General features: G+C 40.8%; 1 protein-coding gene across 1 annotated transcript in view; it reads left to right on the top strand.

Moving 5' to 3' along the window:
- The window catches only part of efl1 (elongation factor like GTPase 1), a 103621-nt gene that overhangs the window by 7667 nt on the left and 70238 nt on the right, over positions 1–25716 (top strand). Inside the window, exons 8-13 of the mRNA XM_056381327.1 lie at positions 3643–3722; positions 7493–7629; positions 7754–7876; positions 14072–14171; positions 24320–24477; positions 24685–24830. Coding sequence (XP_056237302.1) covers positions 3643–3722; positions 7493–7629; positions 7754–7876; positions 14072–14171; positions 24320–24477; positions 24685–24830 — 744 coding nt within the window. The remainder of the gene's footprint in view (positions 1–3642; positions 3723–7492; positions 7630–7753; positions 7877–14071; positions 14172–24319; positions 24478–24684; positions 24831–25716) is intronic.

The following is a 25716-nucleotide window of genomic DNA, read 5'->3' as shown; positions in this document are numbered from 1 at the left end:
TACTCATAGATCTTTACATTTTCTGTTATAACATGTAACATGCTGTATAACAGTCTCTCAATGAATGACACCTCCCCTTGAGCATATCCCATTTCAGTCATTGATCACTTTGTTATTAAAGTGTGTCTAACTTCATGTCAAATCATTTCCACCTGATTTCTGTCACAGTACATTGCTGCACTGATGATGAGGCATCTTCTTAATACTGCGTGATTGTTCCTCTGGTCCAATATAATATACATATAAGATATATAATATCTGGTCTAATATAATTTCTGACACTACTGAGTACGTCCTGTTACTGAGACCAGTTTTTTGCTCTAACATCATTTACATTTAACATTGCTTTAACATTTTTGTGAATGAAACTTGCCCACAAACAGAGGTAGACAGGTAGAGCTCTATAGTGATTTAAGGATGGAGATTATGCTAATGATCTCAGGAACACCCACCTCCTCATGACCTCATGGTATTCATCAGGCTGAAGAGAGTTAAGAGAGTTTGCTGAATCTGACTTGGAGCACTGATAGAAGCAAACCTCATTGAAAAAAAAATAAGAGATTCAGGAGAAGAATATGGGAATGTTCGTGGCTTCTCTGCCTTGCCTTTCTTCTATTTTGTGAACACTGATTTCATCTGAACTTTGCCCAACTCCGCTATTTTGGTTCTGCTGTAATTATCTTTGATTGCCCTAAATTAATTTTGTTTGACCACCACACTGTGCTAATATAGTCTACTGTCAATAAATCTGATGTACTATATGCACATGAGCTGTGAGCTGAGCTGAAAATATGTTTAAAATCATGCAAATCACTTTATGCATGAAGGTTTTTACATAGCCTTGTATGACTGAAAGTTGTGGGTGTTAACATCACCAGTAGCAGTGCTGTGCTCTTTTGTTTGCAACTTTTAGCATTCATTTTATTTGCTAACGTGTGACCTCATAAATAATTACACACCAATCCTAATTCTTAAAACTCTCAACCTCAGGAAGTTATTGATGGATTTAACTCCAATACTGTCCATGCAAAAAATCAAGTCTTCCAATTTACAGCAACAAACGGGGTTCCCATGTGTCCTGGAAAACCTGGAAAACAATTGACCAATTTACCAGTCATGGAAAGTGAAAGAAAAAGTAAAATGTCCTGGAAAATATTTTGTTATCCTGGAAAATTATTTTAACATTCTCCTATTTAGGGGAAAGTTATGTTCATGTTGACGTTCAAATGGTAGGCTAGTGTGTAGATGACAGTATTTTGAACAGGATGCTATTGGTTTTGTTTGGCAAACACACACACACTTAAGTCACTGTTGGTAGGTTGTCAGTAGGCTACTGTGTAGTTATTGGTGATCAGGCAGCAATGTATGTCAGGCATAAGAAAAAAGGTGAGTCAGGTTATAAATTAATAAGGATACTTTTTATTGACAATTGCTATCAATTTGGCATAATTTCATATTTGATTAAGCATATAAGAGATCATTTCATAAATAGAGCCAAGTATAAACTGCACATAATTCAGGTCAGATGCCCAGATACATACTAATATACAACACATTGGTATATGATGTGATTCATGTCCTTCATATGAGCTACATCATCACTGAAAATGTCCTGGAAAAGTCCTGGAAAATGATCTCTAGAAAAGATTAGGAACCCTGAATAAATAAAGAAAGGTGTTTGACTGTGACTGTTTATTGATTGGCTCCCCAGTGTATTTATTTGTGAACAAAGGGGTGTAAAGGAACAGGTTGATCACACCCGGCCCTGTTACAACCCTCACTTAAAGGGGTCTTGAATGTTGAGCCTCTCTGACACTATGACTGTTTAACCATTTCAATAGGCAAACACTGCTGTCAGTCAGTACTGTGTATTTGGACTCTCTGCTAAACTAAGAACATTCTTTCTGAGCAAAAATCAGTCTAAACAGGCCTAGACAGACACTATTGACAGTGTGTATGTCTGTTTGCTGTTGGTTTGTTTTATAGTTTTTGATATTATTTTATGGCTGATAACCAGGCTTTTATACCAAACATGCCAGTGACAGATTGACTCCAGCCCTCCTGCAATTGCCAAAAAGATAATCAGTATAGCTGATGGATAATTTATTTTTAACTTCTTGTGTACTGGAAGCCCCCAAGATTGTTATAGATCATGATTGAAAACTCTGGTTCAAATTAATGGAATGATATCTCTGAAGGTGGATTTGTCACATCTAAAAGAGACAAGGTTGCTATGTTTGGTCTGTCTTCTTATCCACGCTGCTAGTGTTGCTCTTCAGATGGAAAGGTCCGTCAGTCGGTCAGCCAATTTGTTCCAAACTGGAAAATCTCAAAAACTATTGGATGCATTGCTATTCAATTATGTACAAACATTAATGGTCTCCTGAGGCCTGGCCATGGTCTCCATTCCGCTTAAAGGGGAACTCAACTGATTTCACACATCTAAATCATTTTTTGAGTCATTGTAAACAATATTCAGACTGTAAAGGAGTTCTATAGACTAGTGTCAACAGGGTTCAGCCGAGTGTCAGCTGGTGTCAGTCTAGTGTCAGCTGGCTTCAGTCTAGTATCAGCTGGTTTTAGTCTAGATAGACTGTGGCATTCAAACTGTGATTGATTGGCATCCAGAAGAAAACATTTGTCACACCAATACCCCACCACCAGCCTGGACTGTTGACACAAGGCAGGTTGGTCCCATGGATTCAAATTCTGACCTTACCTTCTGCTGCCTCAGCACAAATCCAGATCCATCAGACCAGGTCTTGTGAGTCTGTTTCCACTGCAGCCTCAGCTTTCTGTTCTTGGTGACAGGAAGTCTAACCTGATGTGGTCGTCTGCTTTTGTATTCCATTTACCTCAAGGTTGGACGTATTGGTCACTCTGAAGTTTCTCCTTTAGCCACAGTTGTAAAGAGTGGTTATCTGAGTGACTGTAGCCTTTCTGTCAGCTCCAACGAGTCTGTCTTTAGGGACTGTTGTGTGTGAAAATCCAGGAGATCAGCAGTTTGAGAATCTCAAACCAGTGTCTGACACCAGCCATCACTGAGATCACATTTTTCCTCATTCTGATGTTTGATGTGAACATTAACTGAAGCTCCTGACCTGGATCTGCAACATTGAGTGCACTGCGGTCACACTATTGACTGATTAGATAATTGCATGATTAAGCAGCTTTAGACAGGCCTTGGCGAGGCATAGATTAGGGCAATGTTATAAAACCATTTTGAAAGCTTGGAATGTTCCCAGGGGCACAGTATGAAAAGGTAAAAAAGTTTACAACCACTAGGACTCCGGACAAGAAGGGCCTTGGTCAGGGACTAACAACCCAACAGTCACTCTAACAGAGCTCCATATGTCCTCTGCGGAGAACCTGCCACAAGGATGGCCATCTCAGAAGAACTCCATCAATCAGGCCTTCATGGTAGAGTGGTTAGATGCAAGACACTTTGAGTAAAAGGCATATACCTACACTCTCGCTATGAGTTTGACAAACAACATGGAGGACTTAGAGTATGAGGACAAAGATTCTCTGGACTGATGAAACTGGACTCTTTGAGCTGAACTTGGAACCAAATGCCCTGTCAAACTCCTTATCTCTTGCATTCATTCTGATGTGTTCCTTTTGTCTCCCTCTTTGCTGCAGGCCAAAGGAAAGAAGCCACTGTTTGTGCAGCTTGTGCTGGATAACATTTGGAGTTTATATGATGCAGTTGTCACAAGGAGGTGAGTGAAAGATACTACCTTCTTAAATGTTAAATTCACAAGCAGTGTTGTTTTCTTGATTGAACGAATTCCCTGTTGTTATGGGATGTTATGACATTCTGTACAAGGAGAGGGAATGTTAGAATCAAACCCAATATCAGTTTTATTTGATGGTATGTATAGAGAATTAAGAGTACATTATTGGTTCAAATTTTTATTTACACCTACTCATGTATAATAGATAGATAGATAGATACTTTATTTGTGCCATAGGGGAAATTCATGTGTCCATTAGGTCATTGTTGATAATAATAATAGTTAATAATGAATAAACAATAATAAATAAATTAGTCCACTTCCTTTGGCTGAGTTGTTATATAGCCCAATGGCAGTGGGAACAAAGGATCTCCTGAACCTCTCTGTTCTGCAGCGCAGAGATGAGACGTTTACTGCAGCTGTAGCTGCTTCTCTGTCCTGCCAGAATGTTGTGGAGAGAATGGTTGGTATTGTCTACGATGGCCTCCATCTTACATTGCATGCATCTCTCCACAACAGTCCTGTGTGAGTCCAGACTCCTGCAAAGCACAGACCCAGCTTTTTTTACCGGCTTGTCCAGTCTCTTTGTGTTCATGTCTGACATGCTGCTGCCCCAGCAGACTGCAGCATTAAAGAGTACACTGACTGAGCAAACGTGCAGCATTTCACTGCAAATGTCAAAGCACCTGATCCTCCTGAGGAAAAAGAGCCTGCTCTGCCCCTTCAGGTAGATGGCATCTGTGTTCAGGAACCAGTCCAGTTTACTGCCCAGGTGCACACCTAGGTATTTATAGGTGCACCACCTCAATGTCCTTCTCTTGAATGTTGACTGGCTGAAGGGTGGGCCTAGACCTCCGAAAGACCTCCTTGGTCTTGGAGGTATTCAGAAGGAGGCAGTTCTTGTCACTTCATTCACTGAAGGCCAGTGTCAGATCCCTATATTCCTCTTCCTGCCCATTCCTGATATGCGCCACAATAGCTGTGTCATCCGAGTGATTCTGGATGTGGCAGGACTCAGAGTTGTATATACATGTGCTGGTCAATAAATGAGCATGTACAGCATTCAATACTTAGTCAGGGCTCCTTTTGCCTGAATTACTGCAGCAATGCGGCGTGGCATGGAGTCGATCAGTGGCCTTCAGCTCTTCTGCATTGTTGGGTCTGGCGTATCGCATCTTCCTCTTCACCTGACCTTAACCCCATAGAAAATCTATGGGTTTAAGGTCAGGCGAGTTTGCTGGCCAATTAAGAACAGGGATACCATGGTCCTTAAACCAGGTACTGGTAGCTTTGGCACTGTGTGCAGGTGCCAAGTCCTGTTGGAAAATGAAATCTGCATCTCCATAAAGTTGGTCAGCAGCAGGAAGCATGAAGTGCTCTAAAACTTCCTGGTAGACGGCTGCGTTGACCTTGGACCTCAGAAAACACAAAGGACCAACACTGGCAGATGACATGGCACCCCAAACCATCACTGACTGTGGAAACTTTACACTGGACCTCAAGCAATGTGGATTTTGTGCCTCTCCTCTCTTCCTCCAGACTCTGGGACCTTGATTTCCAAAGGAAATGCAAAATTTACTTTCATCAGAGAACATAACTTTGGACCACTCAGCAGCAGTCCAGTCCTTTTTGTCTTTAGCCCAGGCGAGACACTTCTGACGCTGTCTCTTGTTCAAGAGTGGCTTGACACAAGGAATGCGACAGTCTTGCATACGTCTGTGTGTGGTGGTTCTTGAAGCACTGACTCCAGCTGCAGTCCACTCTTTGTGAATCTCCCCCCACATTTTTGAATGGGTTTTGTTTCACAATCCTCTCCAGGGTGCATTTATCCCTATTGCTTGTACACTTTTTTCTACCACATCTTTTCCTTCCCTTTGCCTCTCTATTAATGTGCTTGGATACAGAGCTCTGTGAACAGCCAGCCTCTTTAGCAATGACCTTTTGTGTCTTGCCCTCCTTGTGCAAGGTGTCCATGGTCGTCTTTTGGACAACTGTCAAGTCAGCAGTCTTCCCCATGATTGTGAAGCCTACGGAACTAGACTGAGAGACCATTTAAAGGCCTTTGCAGGTGTTTTGAGTTAATTAGCTGATTAGAGTGTGGCACCAGGTGTCTTCAATATTGAACCTTTTCACAATATTCTAATTTTCTGAGATACTGAATTTGGGGTTTTCATTAGTTGTCAGTTATAATCATCAAAATTAAAAGAAATAAACACTTGAAATATATCAGTCTGTGTGGAATGGATGTATACAGTATACAAGTTTCACTTTTTGAATGGAATTACTGAAATAAGTCAACTTTTTGATGATATTCTAATTTATTGACCAGCACCTGTAAAGTCCACCATATACAGGGTGAACAGGAACGGAGCCAGAACAGTCCCCTGTGGAGCCCCAGTGTTGCTCATCATTGCCCCTGAGACACAGTTACCCAGCCTGACGTACTGTAGTCGTCTTGTCAGGTAATCCACAATCCAGGACCTAAAGAAGGGACCCACCCCCATCCTTCCAGCTTGTCTTTAAAAATGGGTGGTTGGATGATGAAAAATCAAATATCATAATCGTCATGTAACCACCTGGCTCATCCAAGTAAGAATGGGCTGGTGGAGCATGTAAAGGACGGCATCATCCACTCCAACATGTTCCTTGTAGGCGAGCTGTAGGGAGTTCAACCTGTGGCATCAGAAGGTCGAGAAGCAGCTGCTCCAGGGTCTTCATGATGTGTGATGTGAGGGCCACCGGTCTGTAGTCATTTATCTCATCCTACTTTAGGGACTGGAACAAGACCTGATGTTTTCCACAGGACTGGGACCCTCCCTGTTTGTAGGCTTAAGTTAAAGATCCTCTGGAGAGGCTCAGCGAGCTGGGCTGCACAGTCTTTTAAAAGCCTTGGACACACCATCCTGGCATGTTGCCTTTCCAGGACGTAGCCTCTTGGGCTCCGACCTCACCTCCTCCGCTGTAAAGGACAGGAGACTTGACCCCAGTGTGGAGGGAGTTGCAGCTGCAGTGTCAGGTTGTGGAGGAGATGCTGTAGGAGAAGCTGCAGCTGAAGCAGTGGGAGAGAACAGGTGAGGCTGTGTCACACCTGTTGTAGAACAGGTTGAACTCATTGGCCTTGTCCACATCACCTGATGTTGCCTGGCTGTTCTTGTCTTTATAGCCAGTGATGGTCCTCATCCCCTTCCACACCACTCTGGTGTTGTTGTGCTGCATCTTCCTCTCCACTTTCTTTTTGTAGTCCTCCTTCACCTGCTTTAATGAGGTAACTACTAACATACTGGTAGTTCAGGAAAGGTATGGATGTTCAATATCCACTAAATGATAGATGATAATGATAACTATGATAATGATGATTATAGACAATGGATAGATGTTGGAATGAGGAATAGCGTGTAAAAGATCTAGCAATAAATTTAGATTCCAGGACAGGAAAAGCTAGCAAAGGAAGTTATTATAGCCTGTTGTTATATGTACCATCCACTTTTATATTACCGTGTTCTTTTGTTCTAGTACTGTGATGTGGTTGTAGACAAGCTGCCTACCGTTGAGAGCTTTTGGGACTGATCAGCGCAAGAACATACCCATTTGACTTGTATTATTTGCTAGGTCACCAGCTACAGTACTTCACCAACTAGTAACAACTACTACCAAGTTTACAGCACCATCTATCTCTCAATATTGTGCTGAGGTGACCTGTGGGCATCCATGTCTTGCTCTCTGTAAAGATGTCTATCATGTTTTTTTTTATCCAGGGACAAGGAGAAGGTGGAGAAGGTAGTGACATCACTTGGTGTGAAGGTGATGGCCAGGGACTCTCGTCACTCCGACCCCAAAGTCCTCCTGACTGCCATCTGTAGCCAGTGGCTACCTGTATCCCAAGCTGTCCTCTGTATCCTGGAACAGAACCCGCAGGGTCCATTTTCATTCCTGCCTTTAGTTTGGCTGACTCAGTTCAGCATTGTTCGGTGATGTTTGTACATTTGGTTTGTAGTTTTCTTTAATGGAGACTGTAGTGATGGTGTGCGAGAAGCTTCCCAGTCCTTTAGACATGGCAGCAGAGCGCGTGGAGAAACTGATGAGTGTTGGAGTGCGACGATTTGACTCATTGCCCGAACAGACTCAGGAGCTGAACAAAGGTACACACACACACACACACACACACACACACACACACACACACACACACACGCGCAACGTTATAGTTGCTTCCTAGGAAATGTGCTTTCCAGAACATAAGTATTGGGACAGTTACACATTTTTGGCTGGACCGCAACAGCACGTTATAAACGTGAATGACGCTGACTGACTGAGGGATGAAGTTATACCATTGGTTGGCTATATGACTTGTGGACTGGCTGAGTGTTGGAGGGTCCCCATTGGCTGTTGCTCTTACAAAATAATTCAACGCAAACAAGCAGTGTTCACAACTTGGCGCCTTTGTTACTACATTTACTGACATTTCAGAGCCTTTTTTTTTTCTTCTTTTCAAAACAGCACCTAGCGACAAATTTAGCAACTTTTGGACAAAACTTAGCTACTTTCTGTAGACGACAGTTGCCAGTATGGCCTCGTGACTGCAAAGTCAGGCTTTCCCTCTGCAGACACACCTCTCTGTACTAACCACACAGCATCTGACATGAATGAGCCTCTTGATCTTGATCTCTTAAAGCACATTGCCAAAATTGCAAGGGTTCATCAACAGCCCAAGTAATTGGACATGTGACAATTGAATGTTTTTTGCGCAGCTGTGTGTCATTAATGTGTTAGTTCATGCACAAAAGAGCTCACATATGGCTCAGAGTTGATTGAGAGTTATCATTTAGATAGGTCGCAATTGAAGAAGATAATAATGAGACTCAGGAATTAATTAGAGATGCTAAAGATAACTGATTTAAAACCAGCAGTTAGATACTATCTAAAAAAGCAGGTGTTCTCAGGAAAACTAGAAAATGGCAAATGAGCTGGTCAACAGAGGAGCTCAAATATTGTGGATGTGTAAAAAATAATTTACATGGTGAAGGAAACACCTTTGTGACTGCACAGCAAGTCAAGAATGCTCACCAGGATGTTGGTGTATATGCTGTCAACAATCAAAAGAAGACTTCAAACTTCAGAAGATTCACCACAAGATGTAAACACCAGTTAAACCTCAGAGACAGAAAGACCAGGCTGCAGTTAACAAAAACATACACAAAGAAATCAGTGGAGTTGTAGAATAAAGTTCTGTGGACTGATCAAACAAAAATCCAGTGCGATTAAAGTGATGGAAAGAGAAAACAGCTCATGACCCAAAGCCACCACCTTATGTGTCAGTCATGGTGCATGTTTGGCTGCCAGTTGAACTGGCTCACTGCCATTTATTGATGATTTCACTGCTGATGGAAGCACCAGGATAAAAGTAGAGGTCTAGTTGAGCATTCTGTGCTCAGATTCAAAACTCAGCAAATTCAGCAGGACAATGATCCTGAACATACAGCCAAAGCAGCAAAAGAGCTTTTCAGGGTGGATAGGTGGAATATTCTTGACTGTCTGAGTCAATCACCTGATCTCAATCTGACTGACCACGAATTCCACTCACTGAAGATCAGACTGAAGGTAGAGAGACCCAACAACAAGCAAGAACTAAAAGAGGCTGCAGTGAGGCCTGGGAGAGCATCACCATGAAGATACAAAGCATCTGGTGATGTCTATGGGTAAAAACTTTGACTGTAAATATGATGATTTTGTGTGACTTCCTTAACTTTGGGCACTAGCACTAGCACTGTGAAAGGGGCTACATCTCCCCTACAGTCTGACACAAGTTAAAGCTGAGACTTGCACTTTAATGTAGTCTCTGTTATTTAATTTCAAATTGAATGTGCTGAAGCTCAGGGCCTGAAGAATAAAAATAATGTGTAACTGTCCCAATACTTATGGCTTGGACTGTAGGATCTCAGATCAGGACATAAAAGTCAAGATATCTCGAGCTCTGGTGCATCAATTTTTTATAACTTGTGCATTTAATAAACTATTCGGTCTGCACGAGGTTACACTAAACTAAATAGATGTTGTTAAATATTCACACCTACTAACTGCACAAGTAACTGTAGGTACACTGAGGGATAGCTCATAGCTGAACCAACTGACAAACATACTGTGCTACTCAGGGATGTAAAGGTGAACCAGTGCAAGAGTCAGAGATTTAGCTAAATCAGCACACAACCACAGATTAATTCACATAGCTTTCACTCCTGTGTGTGTGTGTGTGTGTGTGTGTGTGTGTGTGTGTGTGTGTGTGTGTGTGTGTGTGTGTGTGTGAGAGAGAGAGAGACCCTCCCTCTCCTGAAGCCTCGCTACATTTTCCAGTAAAATGTGTGAGCAATGTATGTACTGACAGTAAAGGTACAGAGAGCAGCATTAAACATGAGGCAAGTAAGCTAACGCTATCTCCAGCTGACGTCTTCTTCCTACCAGTTGATGGTAAATAAGGACATGAGCTTGTAGTCTTGTATCTGAGCGATGATGTGAACAGCAGCTGCTTTCCAGGATGCAGAAATGTAAACAAAGATGTACCAAGTAGCGACCCACTGTGACGTCACCCATTGGTTGGTGAATTGCCGTTTTGAAGCCAGGAGTTTGCGTTTTGGCCGTCGCCATTTTGTTTTTTTATAACTGGAAAGAACCATATTTGGAGGAGAGGGTGGAGCTGGGGAGGAGTGAGGGGTGCATCTGACCCCGAGAACAGAGGACGCTATTCACATCCGCCTGCACCGGATTCAACTTCCTCTTTTTAGTTAGCAAACTTACATATGACAGTGAAATTCAGCTTTAACTTCATCCACAGCTGTATTTTTTTAATTTTTAATTTTAAATAGTTACAGTTGACTGTAAATTGTACACTACAGTATTTAATTAATCCATTTATTATTCTTTTATACATGTTTCCAGTGTTGTAAATTGTTTGGATTAATAGAGTTTATAATGCTCAATAAAGTTATTTATGAAGCTCTTGCTTTAACTTTGTTGATGGTTTTTATAGAACACATCTGTTATGAATTTTCACTATAGTAACACGTACAGCAGTGTGTGACTATTTCTATGTTAGCTTTAATCAACAACATAAATACTAGAAATGTTTGAATGTTGCTGTCTGACAACAATGACAATGAAACATCAAAAAACATTAATTCATTAATTAATTGGTAAATACTTTCACCTGTGGTGGTGGTGGTGACAGTGCTAGCGATGATCCATCACTTAATCACATTAATATTTATAAATTCTGTTCTTAAAAGTGTTGCTACCATCACCTGTCAACAGCAGCAGAAATGAAGTAAAATAAAATGAATAAATAAACATCTGCTTTAATACACTTGTAAAGACTTGGTACTCTCGCCTTGACTCCTCTCTCGCGCCCTGATCCTCTCCTCCACCGTCACCTTCCACTTGTGGCTGAGAACTAAGTCTACTGACGCATTAACCGTATCTCATCAGTAACATGAATTTACTTTTTTTCCCCCCATATTAGAAGAACTAATGATGTCTGCGCTCTGCACTGTTTCACCTGTCCTCGAGATTCTCCTCCTCACAAACTCTTTCTAAAATAATCTGTGATTTGAGACATTTCTGCAAAAAAACCCAAAACATACAGGATGGAATGTAACATTAATTTAGGGAATCTTTTCAAGAAGCTGGGTGTGCTTGGATGTAAAAGAGATATCATTTTTTATTATAATATTATTTTAATATTGTTATAGATAATATACATCTGTAGGGTTGCCACCTCTTATGTGAAAGAAGGTGTCAACTGGTTTAGTTTTACTTGACATTACATTATTCACAGCACTTTGAGGACATAACATGAACGAAAATACGGTACAAATTGCATCCAGTATTGATTCAAAATCATGTGTACTGAGACTCAAGTCCTAGAATCTTTTTATTTTCAAATACGGAACGATCCCGTATTATACGGGCCGGGTGGCAACCCTATTCACCTGTTTGAAGGGCCGAAAATCAGGTCGCCGCCTTCTATTCTTTTATCATTATCTCTCCAGCCATTGCGAGTCAAAGCCACTGACTCTATGCTTTTGAGAACATCTGGAAAAATCAATAAAAAGTGATGTTAAAATCATGTAAAAGCCGGCTTTATTACACTTGTTAATACACTCTAATATAAGACTTGGTACTCTCGCCTTGACTCCTCTCTCGCGCTCTGATCCTGTTCTCCACCGGCACCTTCCACTTGTGGCTGAGAACTAGGACTACTTTCAAAAAACAATTTTGTCGGGAGGCGGCATGAAATTTGACGCAGGCGGCTGCCTCGCATTTCTCTATGCAGGAAAAACCCCGCATAGTAATGGGCCAAGAGTGATTTTTCAAATTTTGATTTTAATTTTGATGTCCTTGCATTGCAGTCTCCTCAGAAATTATGCAGTATAGCCACATTAGCTATTGTGGCACATTTTTTGTCAATAGCTTTCTTATTTTGTAACATTCAGACCAACTTACCCTTCATCTGAGCCCCCTCCCATTTTATACACAACTCAAATTTTCAAATCTGCCTCAATGGAGTGTGGACTGTTTTTCTGCTAATATCTGTTTTTACTTTTGATTTCCAGTCAGGCTTTTATTGGAGGATCACTGAATACATTTATATACATTACATATATACATTTTATAGCATAAAAACGGAGACTTTTATAAAAACAGCAGGAGAACTTAGCAGCTAAACATGGATTTCTCTGTGGCAGCTTCGGTCAATGGTCAAATTTTCACAGGTGCACACAGCACAGAAATAGAAACTCACACTCTCCAGAATTCTGTATATTTCCTTCCAACTCATTTACAAAACCTGCTGCTTGCCCAGTTTACTGTCTGGTCAGCCTGCCAGCAGAGTGTGTGTGTGTGTGTGTCTGTGTGTGTCTGTGTGTGTCTGTGTGTGTGTGTGTGTGTGTGTGTGTGTGTCCTTCCTTCCTTTCTGTGACATCAGACATTTGACAGATGAACAGCGCTTTCTGAATGAATTACAGTCAGTGTGAGCTGCAGCACTTTATATGCTGTTGATCAGTGTGTAAAATATGAAGCGACACAGACAACTACCTACAAACCTCAAATTCAATTATGTTGTGTTCATCTTCTGTAAAGTTTATTCTCATGTAATTATAGAAATATTTGATCCTTTTACAAATGATGTAATGGAAGTACATTGTACCACACCGTACCACATACACCATATTGATTCAATGTGTTGTATTTAAGAAAAAAAAAAAAAGTGTAATTTATTTTCAGTTTTATGCAAGTGGCCCAAAATCACAAATGACAAAATCTATAACACAATATCTGTAACTTCAAATGTAGGTATAAGAGATTCACTGAGCTCAGACTCTGATTATGTAGTGTAGAAAACATTCAGTGAATAGCTTCTCATGTCTTCAGGCGCTGACTGTTGCTCTCTCTGTTTAAATCATATCTACCTCGCTGTAACTGATTAACATTAATTGTGTGAATGAATTAAGAACAGGCGAAAATATTAAATATTAAACTTGTCTCGGGTCTGATTAAATCCAGATTGTCTCGAAGGAAATCGCTATATCCTGTGAGACAACCAACACTAACCCTAAACAGAGGTCTTCTCCAGCAAAATTATCAGCTGATAACCCTAATCCTAAATTTCCTCAGTTGCATTCTCCCAGTGAAACTGTCAGTCACATCAATCGTTGACATTTGTCATTTGAATAGTTTTAACCAAGACCTATGGTGAGAAAAATAACTTGTCAGATTTAATAAGTAACAATCAGTTAATCATTTCAGTGTGTCAGATACATCGATAATGAACTTTGCATATCTTGGGCAATATTTAAAATAAAATTCAAAATTGTCTTGCTTATGAAAAAGTAATTAATAGATGATGTAGCAAGTGCAGATCTAATGATTAAAAAGGTCTCAGATAATGGAAAACAAAAAAATGAAAAAAAAAATTCAAAAAGAAACAAATATTTTGAAAAGATGTATATATTAAATGGTAATTAGAAAATAAGAAGTGATTCATCTGTACTGGGATTAAATTAATGTTTAGTCAGCAAATGATTTCAATCAACTTTTTTCACGTTTTTTAGTTTTTTAAAATGTTTAAAGCAGCATTTAATGTTCTGGTTTGCACTCTGATTCATCATCACTGCGAGAAGGAAAATCAAAATGACTGATCACCATTCACTTTAAATGCCAGACTATGTGTGTGTTGTGTGTCTCAAATAATTTCTTCTTGCTTTCTGTAAGCAGCTAAAAATGTTGGAACACGACTGGCTTTTTATCTGGCTCCTGTGTAGTGACCTCAGATGTGTGTTTTCCAGCGTTCCTCCAGTGTTCCAGCGAGGAAAATGCTCCAGTTATCGTCTTTGTGTCCAAGATGTTTGCTGTGGACACCAAGGCCTTGCCTCACAACAGACAGAGGTAAATGTGTGTCTGTGTGTCAGTAGATGGTGCTGCTTTCCTGTTCTTCCCTCATGCCCCGTGGCTGTGGACATGCTTAATATGTCTGTTATGGATAAAGGGGAAGAGTTGGCTCAATGTTACTCTGAAGTTACCCAGGGCTGAGGTACAGGCTTTAGCATTATACCACTTACAGCACCGCCACGGAAATTCTTTTTTACTGTTTAGTGTGAACTCACTGCTTTGATAGCAGCACACACAGATCATTAGTTAAATGGTAGATTTACCCAGATTACAGAGGAAACAGATATTTTTTCACTGCCCTGTAGTGCCATCTCTCCATGCTTATAGTTTTGGTTTTTGGAGAGAGAGAGAGCGGGGCAGGGAGGGGCTGAGTGAATCTCAGCTGTGGGATGAAAACAGGTTTTATCCATCAGAAATAGTAAAATATTTTGAGTTCATTAAAAAAACTATGTTGGGACTAATCAGACTGTGTCAGATGACTTCAGTAGAGTAGGTGGTCTTTCAATGTGGACCAGGACACATTCATGTTCACCATGGAAGTGGCCACGTGTGTCCTCAATGTGTCTTGGGTATGTTCACACTGAATTTAGAGCTGTCCACTTGTGATCAGACGGGTGTTAATACAGTTCTGAACAGGGCTTAAGTCTCTGATTTCTGCCTGTACCCCAAAACAGGAGGTTAATAGACTTTTGTTTGTGGTGCACAGAGCATTAAGGAATGATATTAACAAAGATTTCAACAGCAAGATGTCTCTTAAGAAATGCTGCCCAAACAATCTACAGAAATGTCTTCACTTCTGTGGTTGAAAGTAGTTCCAATGAAAAACTGCTGATAGTAAAGTCTATGAATCATCCATAAGACAGAACATGATGCATGTCATAACACTGACACCCACTGTTTTCACACATGGACACCATTTAATGCACGTCAGCTTATCAGGATGCACCACTGTCAGTCTTCGTGGGGCCTTAGTTCCCTTAGTTCCACTCACCCTCTCTCAACCAGGTACATTCAACAACTGTATTTGACCTTTTTTAAAGCCTGAACACCTAAACAAGTTTTTGGGTTGTTCGTCCTTATCATTCTTATGAATGAGATATTTCAGGAACATCTTGAAAAAAGATTTTCACTTGGACTGAAGGATGAACTTATTAAATTTTAGTGGTGAAAGGTAACTGTCACTGTGACCTCACAAAAATTCAAACACAAAAATCCACACACTAATTGTGACACAATTTAACACAAATGTCGAATAGTCTAAAATGAAGTAATGACATTTCATATTCAAAAGGTCAAAGGTCAACTTCACTGTGACATCATCATGTTCTGCAAAAACACATCTGGCCATTATTCAATGCTGTAACTCAGGAGTGGACCATATTTCCTGCCTCAGGTTGTTTGGTGGAGGAATCAGCCACAAGGTGGTGATTCTAGTTTCTGCCTGTATGGTGCATTTGGTGTGTGCTATGGTTGTTGAATGTTGAGATGCTACGTAACACAGCTGGTGTGAAGGGCTGCTGCCTGGTTTTTCACATGCTCACATGCAAACCTCCACAGTTCAGGTTACCACTGGTGCATAGACCTCTCACAATTTAAAAAAACAAAAAAAAAAAAAACATTGCGGACTCCAACAGTATCAACTGCATGCATCAGCTTTTTGATGATTGGCTGCTGGACTGTGTGACCGGCAGTTCTAATCAGCAAGTGGTCACACAGAACAATATTGTCATATAGACATAAAGTTCTGTGATAAATGTTCTAAAAACAAAGACCATTTACTTAGATATTCCTGGAGCTTTCCTGTATCCAATAGTCTTCTTCAGCAAATGGAACCTGCACAGATTTGGTTGAGAGTTAATTTTCACTCAAAAACATTAAGATGTAAACTGGTTAAACATCCAAAAAAACAAAACTAAAGTTAGCTGTGGGTTGTTTATGTAAATGGCACTAAATGATCAGCACTGAATAAAGGAAGGAATTTATGTCGACCTTTATCGACCCTATCGAAACTTCTGTTTATTATTCCACAAAAATGAATCACATGTTTGAGGGGCTGAATGTGCTGAGAAACTCACACTACTTTATACATGCATCAGATGTGGTGAAATTCTATATATTTTATGGGTTTTGTACGAGGTGCGGCGCTAGTCATACATATACAAATTTGGAAGGCAGACGTGTAGAAAAGCCTCTTGGAACCATACTATAAATCCAACAGGATTTACAGGCGTCGTACTGTAACCAACTTCCTCCTAGATAATTAACCATATTCACTCTATATATGGTCATGCAGTCTAAAGACCTTTGTGATGCTAAATTGCGAAGCTTTTGAGTTGTTGCCGAACGTTGTGTCCGAACTTTGAATTTTGATGTTTTGCCATGAAAGAGGAAATAGTGAATAGACGGATCATTAGCTGTGTGTCATTACTAGACTAGCCGAGAGACTCTTGTTTGCGTTTTGTTGGTTTTGGTGCTCCATACATGCCATGATAACTGGCATGTAAAACGTTTTTCATGCCAGTCTTCCTCAGGCATTCATGGTTTTGGGCCCATAGAGTATGAGCATAGGAGTCCTGAGACTGAGCAAAGCTAATGTCCTGCTGACTCCCGGCACACATGAATGACTCAAAAATAATTTAATAATACAGCTCCTGAAGACTTAAAGATGGGAACATTAAATATATAAAAAAAACACAATTGTAGATCTAGGGGAATCAGTCAGTCAGTTTTAGTCATTCATAACTTGTGATGAAGTTGAAAGACAAACATAAAAACATTATTGAATTTGATTTGATTTGAAAAGATTCAGATTTTTCAGATTTGAAAGCAAACTTGTTGCTGGATTTGATTTGTTAATTTTGTGGGACTGACTCAAAATAAACTGCAGTGTGTGTGTTCATGATAATGAAGGAACATCTCACTGTTGTTGGACAACAGTGGACCTGTCAGCTGTACAAAATACATCAGGCTTTGGATACACAGACAGCGCTTGTCTTCAGGTTTATTTCATTCTTGGCTTTTGTGTTTTTTGTAATGGTGTTAATGAGGTCTTATCTAACCTGAAAATGCTGATTTATCAGTTCAGACATTGCAGTGTTGTCAGACAGTTTTTTTCACAAACATTGTGAAACATGTTTAAAAACAGAGCTTAGCTTAGCATGTAGCTCTTAGCACCCTGTACTCCCCTTCCATGCCATCCCCTGTTTTGAGCTTCTTGATGTCCAAGCATATCTGATGCACAGAAGAAAGCTCCTACTTCAGGCCTCTGACTGGAGTCATCTCTGCACTCCTTCTCCCTCTTGTGACAGTTCTGGATCCTAATTGCAGACTGCTTATGCACTCTGAGGGAAACAGAGTGGCAGGCAGAGCAGAGGAGGTAGAGACAAGCTGTCAGAGATGGGTTAGATGATGGGGAGAGGAGATACAGAAATGTGAAAGAGAGGTCATTTCAGATTGTGAAGCAGGAAGGAAAAAGCCTGTCCAAAACCTTGGCTAATGAGCCTGCATGAGCTTCCATTCTTTTTTGCCCATTTCCCACGGCATGCACATTTATACACTTACACTTAACACACTTATGTGGCAGCCCTGGTTACAGCTGCCTACAGAGGAATGCGTCATAAACATACTGTATGCCACCATGGCCTGACAGAGTGCAGTCAACAGTTGGTTTAACTCTTTGACTCCTTCACTTCAAGAAATGGATCTAATCAGTGAAATCTGGGGGAATTGTCTCACGGTTGCAAGGTTCAAGACATGGAGAGGACCATGTTTGCTACGATCCAGCTGATTTGGGGAAAATGGAAGCAACATAAAAGGAAGCAACATAAAAAGATAGATGTTTATGAACAAAACCAAGAGTTGCAGCTTTCTAAAAGAAACCCAACAATGAAAGAAAACCTCACCTTCTACACGGTGTTGCGTTAACGCCATAATTTAGAATTTACTCTCGTTGAAATGGGGCACCAGTCCTCTAGGAGGACAGCAATGAATTACTTCATTGCCAAATTTATCAATCTCATATCAGAAGCCATGACTTCTCGATTCAATGGATCTCCAGTCTCTACGTCAAAAGAATACAACAGGACAACAGCTGGGTGTAAATAAAGGAGTTTATTAACTAAACTACTATCTACAGAGTAAATGCAAGGTGTAATAATCATAAAGATGAAAATAATAATGAAATGAGCAGTGTGATGAGTTGGCAATGGTGGGAGAGAATATGTTATGGCTATACACTATGGCTATACAGCTAATGATACTACATCTACGAATTAGGTTTGATGATTAAATATTGCTATATTTCGACATCAACCCCATCATGAGTGTTAAGACCGGCCTACTGTGAGTTGCGCTGTAGCTGGAGGCCCTTGGCTGGAACCCAGGTGGCTGTGGTTGCCGTGGTAACCCTGGAGACGTGGGATCTAGGTGGATTCTCCTGGAGGCCGTGTCCCGTTATCACGATGACGGATTCTGCCGGTGTCTCAGCGGTTCAGCTCTGGTGGAGTTTGCCAGGAGACTTTCTGTCTCGGGAACTCTTGATTTCTGCTCGGCTTCTCTGCAGGAGGTCGTGCAGATGTTCTCTGCTGGCGTCTCTTGCGGGTTGATGCTAAATAAACTCTAATGCTCTTCACTTTGGCTGGATAACTTTAGAGGAGACTAGCGTTGACCAGATGACTCTAAAGTTGTCAAAATCTTCACAAAGGAAAACTTGATGATGATTTAAAGTTACAAAATTACTCTGAGGCACTTGTGTTGTTTTGGTTCAATTGGTCTTGACTTGGCTTATAAAAATAAAAGATCGCGCATGTAGACAAAAAGAATGTTACTCTACTTACTTACTTACTTACTCTAGCTTCTTCTAGCATCTTCTCTCGTCTTAGCATATAGTCTATAAATGTGGATTTCACAGCAGTTCTTTGACTGTAATAATAATGATATGGACATGCTGGATGTCATGTAGTGTGTTACCTTGTGTGAAGGATGCTGACAGTATGGTCACATGAAGGACATTGTCTTAAAGTCTACATTTACATTTCAACCATTCTATATGGTAAAAGTTTGGGATTTAACTATTACATAGGAACATCTCATGATTTACAGAACAGTTAGATATTTAATTTTACATTCTTCCTCAGATCTGTGTCTGTGAAGAGAGTTCTGCTGGTCACTACCCAGGATTGGAATGTGGGTTGTAGTTTATGACTCTTATCTAGAAAGGGACAGAGGAAGGGAGGTTGGTGTGTGTGTGTGTGTGTGTGTGTGTGTGTGTGTGTGTGTGTGTGTGTGTGTTCATGCATGGCACAGAGAGGCTCCTTCTTTTGTTGTTACTTGTCCTATATAAGAAACAATCAAATATCATTAGACAGAGTCTTATTGTTACAAACTGGAGATTTTGCTTATATTCTCCAGTTGCCTGGTGTCCATTGGTTGATCCTCTGGAGCTGACCCCTTTTTTTTTTTTTTTAAGTATATTTTTTGGGCTTTTTATGCCTTTATTTGATAGTATAGTGGAGAGAGACAGGAATCGGGGAGGCAGAGAGAGGGGGAATGACATGCAGCGAAGGGCCGTCCGATGCGGGATTCGAACCGGGGCCAACTGCAGCGAGGACTGTAGCCTCTACACATGGGGCGCCTGCTTAGACCACTACGCTACACGACGCCCCGAGGAGCTGACCCTTTGACCTTTGGTCTGGTTGCGCATCCCTCTGACATGCTAAAAGCATGAACTGTTTGTGAGAGAAGAGTCCTTTGCTCTGTTTCCTATCAATTTTATAATTTGATGGTGGGAAGAGTCACAAAGTGTCAATTTTGGGTCCATAACTCTTCATGTCCTTACAATGCACTTCTTTAATGGCTTGTGACTGATTCCAGGCCAAGTATGTACACGACAACGGCCTTAATTGTAAAACCAAAAAAAGATTATAGCCGCAAGTGGCAATTCGTGGGTTCTAACCGTTTTCCACACCACTGAGGGAAGCAGCCAAATTTGAGCTACTTAATGCTTTGGTAGACCTACTCGCTGTAACAACCTGAAGATATCTAAGTTTTATGATGATCAGACAAATGGTTCATAAGTTATGGCCAATATTAGCTAGGCCCCGCCCTTTGGAAAGACATTCCATTCGACCGCGGCCATGTTTTTCAACCGATCTCGCTCATTTTTAATAGAAATGTGCCTCTCAATCAACCAAGGCTGTATATCAAATCTGGTATTGATAAAGTAAAAATTCAAAAACTTCTATTCATTTTACTGTTTTTAATGTTATGCTAATTAGCTCAAAATCCATAATGGTAGTTGCTATTATCACAAAGCCTTTTTGTAGCGAATATTGACCTGTAGCTGATTGGCACATTTGAAGACGATGGGACTCTGTGCCCTCTGGCGGGGGCAGGTTGCATTTTCATAAATATTTAACTTGCACAAACTTTCTAACACAAAACTATAGATTCATAAAATCTTTTGTGATTTCTTTTGTATGTTCCTTTGTCAACTAAAGCCAGTTGTAGCCTTGGGTCCCTTTGTAATGCTTATGAACAAATACTGACATTGAAGTGTTGCCCTGTGTGCTGAAGTAGCTTATATAACACATAGAGCCATATTTTATTATCCAGGGAAGCCTTTGTTGATTCCTTGAATTTGGCATGTGATTTGTTTGTGTGGTGTGAGAGTGGCAGCCAGAACCTGAAAGCAGAGGTGCAAACAGACAGAATCCCTGGTAGGAGGAAGGAAAGATGTGAAGGTCTAAAAAATCTGCACTGGGTAGCATCTTTTAGATTGATGAAAAGGAGAGAGGCAGACATGATATAGATATACAGAGACTGTGACCTGCAGCTAAGGTCCCTTCTGCATTTGTACTTAGATACTCCTAAATGCACAACATGAACACCACAGCCTTCAGAATACTGCAGGATAAAGCGTACAACATACTCTTCAAGACCAGCAAGACTTCCAGTGTTTAAATGAGAATTTGTATAAGGCAATTCTTTTCCATCAAGACAGCTAAACAGCTGGCTGAGAACTTTATGAATGTAACCTCTAACTGATGATATCCCACTGCAGGGCATTCATGCAAATGTCATAAAAAATATTCTCTCAGCTGCTCAGTTACAGTTGCATACACTACCAGAATGGAAACATCTTCCATCTAAATCCTCTATTGGTAAAAAAAAAAAGTCTCAACAAGGTCTCATTGGGGTTGCGATCGTCCAGCTCCAGTGTTTGGGAGCCATTACTTCATAACCACAGTGGGCGAAGCCAGAAACCAAGTCCTGGCATTTCCATTATTACCACTGAGAGACTGATTTGACCTCCTGAGGAAAAAAGCAGTGACTTTGTTACGGTCTGATAGAAAGCATGAAGTACCACACAGCAGAGTGTTTATGTAGATGTTTGAGCAGCCCTAGGCTCAAATAAATATTACATTATATTGATAACCATCACTTAAACATCTGTCTGCTTTTAGTTTGTTTGTCTTCTTGGTTTTGGAGGAAACAATGTGAGCGAAGTGAGCCTTACTGAGTGAGCTGACTTTGACTGAAGCTGTAAGTCAGAAGTTATTTGTTCTTAAGACCAGGCCATCATCCAGCAGGGTTTGCTCTTTTGTGGTTTCCTGTTAGAATCCTGAATTCACGCTGTGGCTCCATTTATATCCAATTTATGCAAAAGAGAGGTGCAGTCAGTCCAAGTGAATCGGCAGGCCTGCTGCTGTTGTCAGGGGCAAATTATGGGCTGTTTTAAGTAGATTGTCATCATGGAACTGAACTCCTTGTTGGATGCCGTCGGTCAGGCCTATTGTGAGCAGCTGTGTTGCTATAGTCACTGTGGTCTTTTTGAAGAGGGTATGCACACTCACACATATACGCCAACACTTTGACCACACTGCACATGCACACACAGACCACATTGCATACACACAGACTCACAGGTCCTGTTGCAAAGCTGTTTTTACAGCTTGCCCCTGAGGTACATATCTGAGGAATCAAAAGTTTGCCACTTCAAGAATGTTTACTGAACAAAGTTGGTGTTTGAGACATGGTTTCAGGTCAGAGAAGCAAGCACAACATTTCAGATGTTGACAGAAGTCCCACTCTCCCATTGTCCAGTACAGGGCCGCATATACATACATACAGTTTGGTCACACAGTGGAATATAGAATTGTAGTTTGTAAACTTTTTAAAATACTTACTTGGTGGCTCATTTTAATTAATGAATCACATTTCATTTAATGAATGGGTGGCCATGATAAAAGAGAAGGGGACAGAGAAGGAAAGGGAAGAAGAAGAATATGCATGTGTCACTCGCTTTCATTACGTCAAATCATTTGAACATAATCAGGCTGTTTTTGACTTTTAAAGTCAGAGTCAGCAAATGACCATGCCACAAAAATTAATTTTGTTGGTTTATGAACATGTCACCTAGTGAAGGCAGTACTTAGTTTAAGGCCCTGTTCAGACCTGGTACTAACATTTGTCTCAGGTGATCTGATCACAAGTGGACGGCTCTTAGTTCAGGTGTGAATGCACCCAAGACGATTTGCTACATTCAGGGGTGGTCTGGACCACATATAGCCACATTATATTAGCAGTATGAACATGAGTATTATATTGAACTGTTGGCAGTTGGTCTTAGACCGTAATATGTACTGTGGGAGTTCTATCACATCGACGCCATTGTTGTTTACATTCAACCACGAGCGGAGCCTGCGGTCACGTGTGATGTCATTCGCGAGACCCTGATGCATTCATTGCAATATTGGTGGATTTTAACCACTCATTATGTTGACTGTCCCACAAGGGAAAAGACACTTGATCTGTTGTATGCCAATGTCAAGGAGACCTACACTGCTGCAGCTCTACCACCACTTGGCAGATCAGATCATAATCTGTCTTTTCTTCAGCCTTCCTACAAACCCTGTGTACTGAGGCAGGCTGCAACCACCCGCTCATTCAGGAACTGAACACTAAACTGAACACCCCTGTCGCTGAGGATGATGTTTCAGAATAACTGACTGGTAGCCATCCCAGTGCATGTGCACTATACCCCACTCCCACCAACCTCCTCCAACCCAGATCTCCCACCATTGTGCCAGCAATCACCCTTGAAAAATGCTTCACTTTTTTCAGAAACATTTCCAACCACATTCAAACAGGCTCAGGTACCACTGCTTCTCAAAAAACCTTCACTCAACCCCGCTGAAGTCGAGAACTATCAACTGGTCTTGTTACCCTTGTTTTTGCAACATACACCACCTCCTTAGGGCCAGCTATCCACTCACATGGCTTCCTATATCACTGCTATGCAGACAACACACAACTCTACCTGTTGTTCCTGCCAGACATCCCCACATTCAGCTAGACCTCTCTAAGACTGAACTCTTAGTCATCCTGGCCAATCTGTCTCTTCATCATGATATCAATAACAAAATCACCTCTTCATCTCTGACCCCAACCAAGGTCATAAGAAACCTGGGTGTCATGTTTGATGACCAGCTCTCCTTCTCAGACCATGTTGCATCCATCTCTTGGTCGTGTCTCTTTGCTCTATACAATATCAGAAAAATCGGGTCTTACCTGACTCATTCAGCCTTATGCTCCTGCACTATGTGCTATAGAGCCTAATGGCCACGCCCGAGCCAAATCACTACTGAGCGATTTTTGGCAGCCTTAAAGTGTGTGCAAGTGATTGAGTTTTCAATCATGCTAAAGCCCTCAAAAATCTATTTTTCCAGCCGAATAATTATAATCTCAGCAAAAACAAAAGGTCCCAACGGTCCCTGGCACACTCGGTGCTCTGGCCCCAATAAAATAATCATCAAGACCACAGCCTTCACTTCATGTTTTCCAACTCTCTCTATGGCCTCAGCTGACACCCTGCTCATCACACATTGCTCATTGCTCATCTCTGATCTCAAGGAAACAGTTGTTATCTGGTAGTCTGATGGAATTGTGTGTGTGTGTGTGTGTGTGTGTGTGTGTGTGTGTGTGTGTGTGTGTGTGTGTGTGTGTGTGTGTGTGTGTGTGTGTGTGTGTGTGTGTGTGTGTGTGTGTTTGTGTTTGTGTTTGTGTGTGTGTGTTTGTGTGTGTGTGTTTGTGTGTGTGTGTGTTTGTGTGTGTGTGTGTGTGTGTGTGTGTGTGTGTGTGTTTAGGCCTTTGACCCAGGAAGAGATTGCCCAGCGCAGAGAGCTTGCTAGACAGAGACATGCTGACAGAATGGCAGCTGATCAGACAGCAGCAGAGAGCCACAAAGACCTCACTCACTCAGGGAGTATGCTACAGGAAGGCCAACCTGCAGGACTCAGCATAGGTAAGCTAATGAAATCAAATAAATGATCACTAATAATTACATGGATGTTATGTGAAAAGCAGGTATCGACCTTGATACATTTTTGGATGCTTAAATTGTTAAATGTTTCAGACTCTGCCAAATAAAAAAAGAAAACGTTAGATGGTTCCCTGGTTTTGACTCTTAAAGGAACACTTTCCATTTATATGTCTGTATTTTTTTTGCCAGCTAAAATGGAGAGTCTTACATTGAAAGAAGAGGAACAGAGGGAGACCTTCATAGCATTTGCCCGTGTCTACAGTGGGGTGGTCAAGAAAGGACAGAGAGTATTTGTGCTGGGACCAAAGTATGACCCCACCCAGGGCCTGCGCATGGTAAACCCACACCTATCAATCACCTTTTACAGTACCTGCTTCAAACTTGTGTGTAATGCACAGATCTGTCATGAATTTACAGCTTTTTGCCATTGAAATATTAGGTTGCATATACAAGTGTTTTTATTTTTTTAGGCACAGTAAAATAGAATCGAAAACACTCACTCATTAAAACCAAGAGCTATACAGATTCTGTTGCAGACTGATAGGTCTGTAACTGATAGTGGACCCACAGGGGAAATCAAATTCCAATGACTCACAGCAAGTTTACTGAACCTTATGTGTTTAATTATCTTCTCTGGTGTCACTAGAGCTCACAGAGAAGCACTGTTTATGAGCATTATTAGAGTTGTGATGGTCAAGTGATCAAAAGAAATGCAATTGCCGACTGTTTTGATAGATCATTTCCCTAATTTTGAAATTGCCAAACATTTACAGGTTGTAGTTTTTCAGGTGTGAGTATTTGCTTCCTTTGGGTTTAGGGTATGGCACCAAGAGTCTCCAAGAGTTTTTGTAGATATAAAGATGATACACATGCCAACCAGTTTCCATACATCTAGGTGAGTGCTAAAAAGTGCTAATTAGTTGAATTTTTTTTTTTTTTTAAGTTTTGTGAGTTTTAGAGCATAAAATCAAAACCCTATGACCTCCAAAATTGTAAAAGTCATTAGGGGGCACAATGTCCCACACCCCTTGCTAAATTGCAATATCAAATCAAAATAGCCTACTCACTAGTTTGAACATGGCTGCAGGGTTAGTGTTAGTTTGGTGAGTTTTTACGCATCCGAAAGACTTTAACAAATGTGATCATTAAATTAAAATTGACACACAAAATCCAAAAATGCTGACTTCCTGTCCAGTGAAAGATATTATTAAAATATGTATT

The sequence above is a fragment of the Seriola aureovittata genome, chromosome 1, assembly GCF_021018895.1.
Source record: "Seriola aureovittata isolate HTS-2021-v1 ecotype China chromosome 1, ASM2101889v1, whole genome shotgun sequence".
In the NCBI taxonomy this organism is placed as follows: Eukaryota; Metazoa; Chordata; class Actinopteri; order Carangiformes; family Carangidae; genus Seriola; species Seriola aureovittata.
Note: the sequence above shows the minus strand (reverse complement) of the source record. Positions and strands in the feature narration are given on the sequence as shown.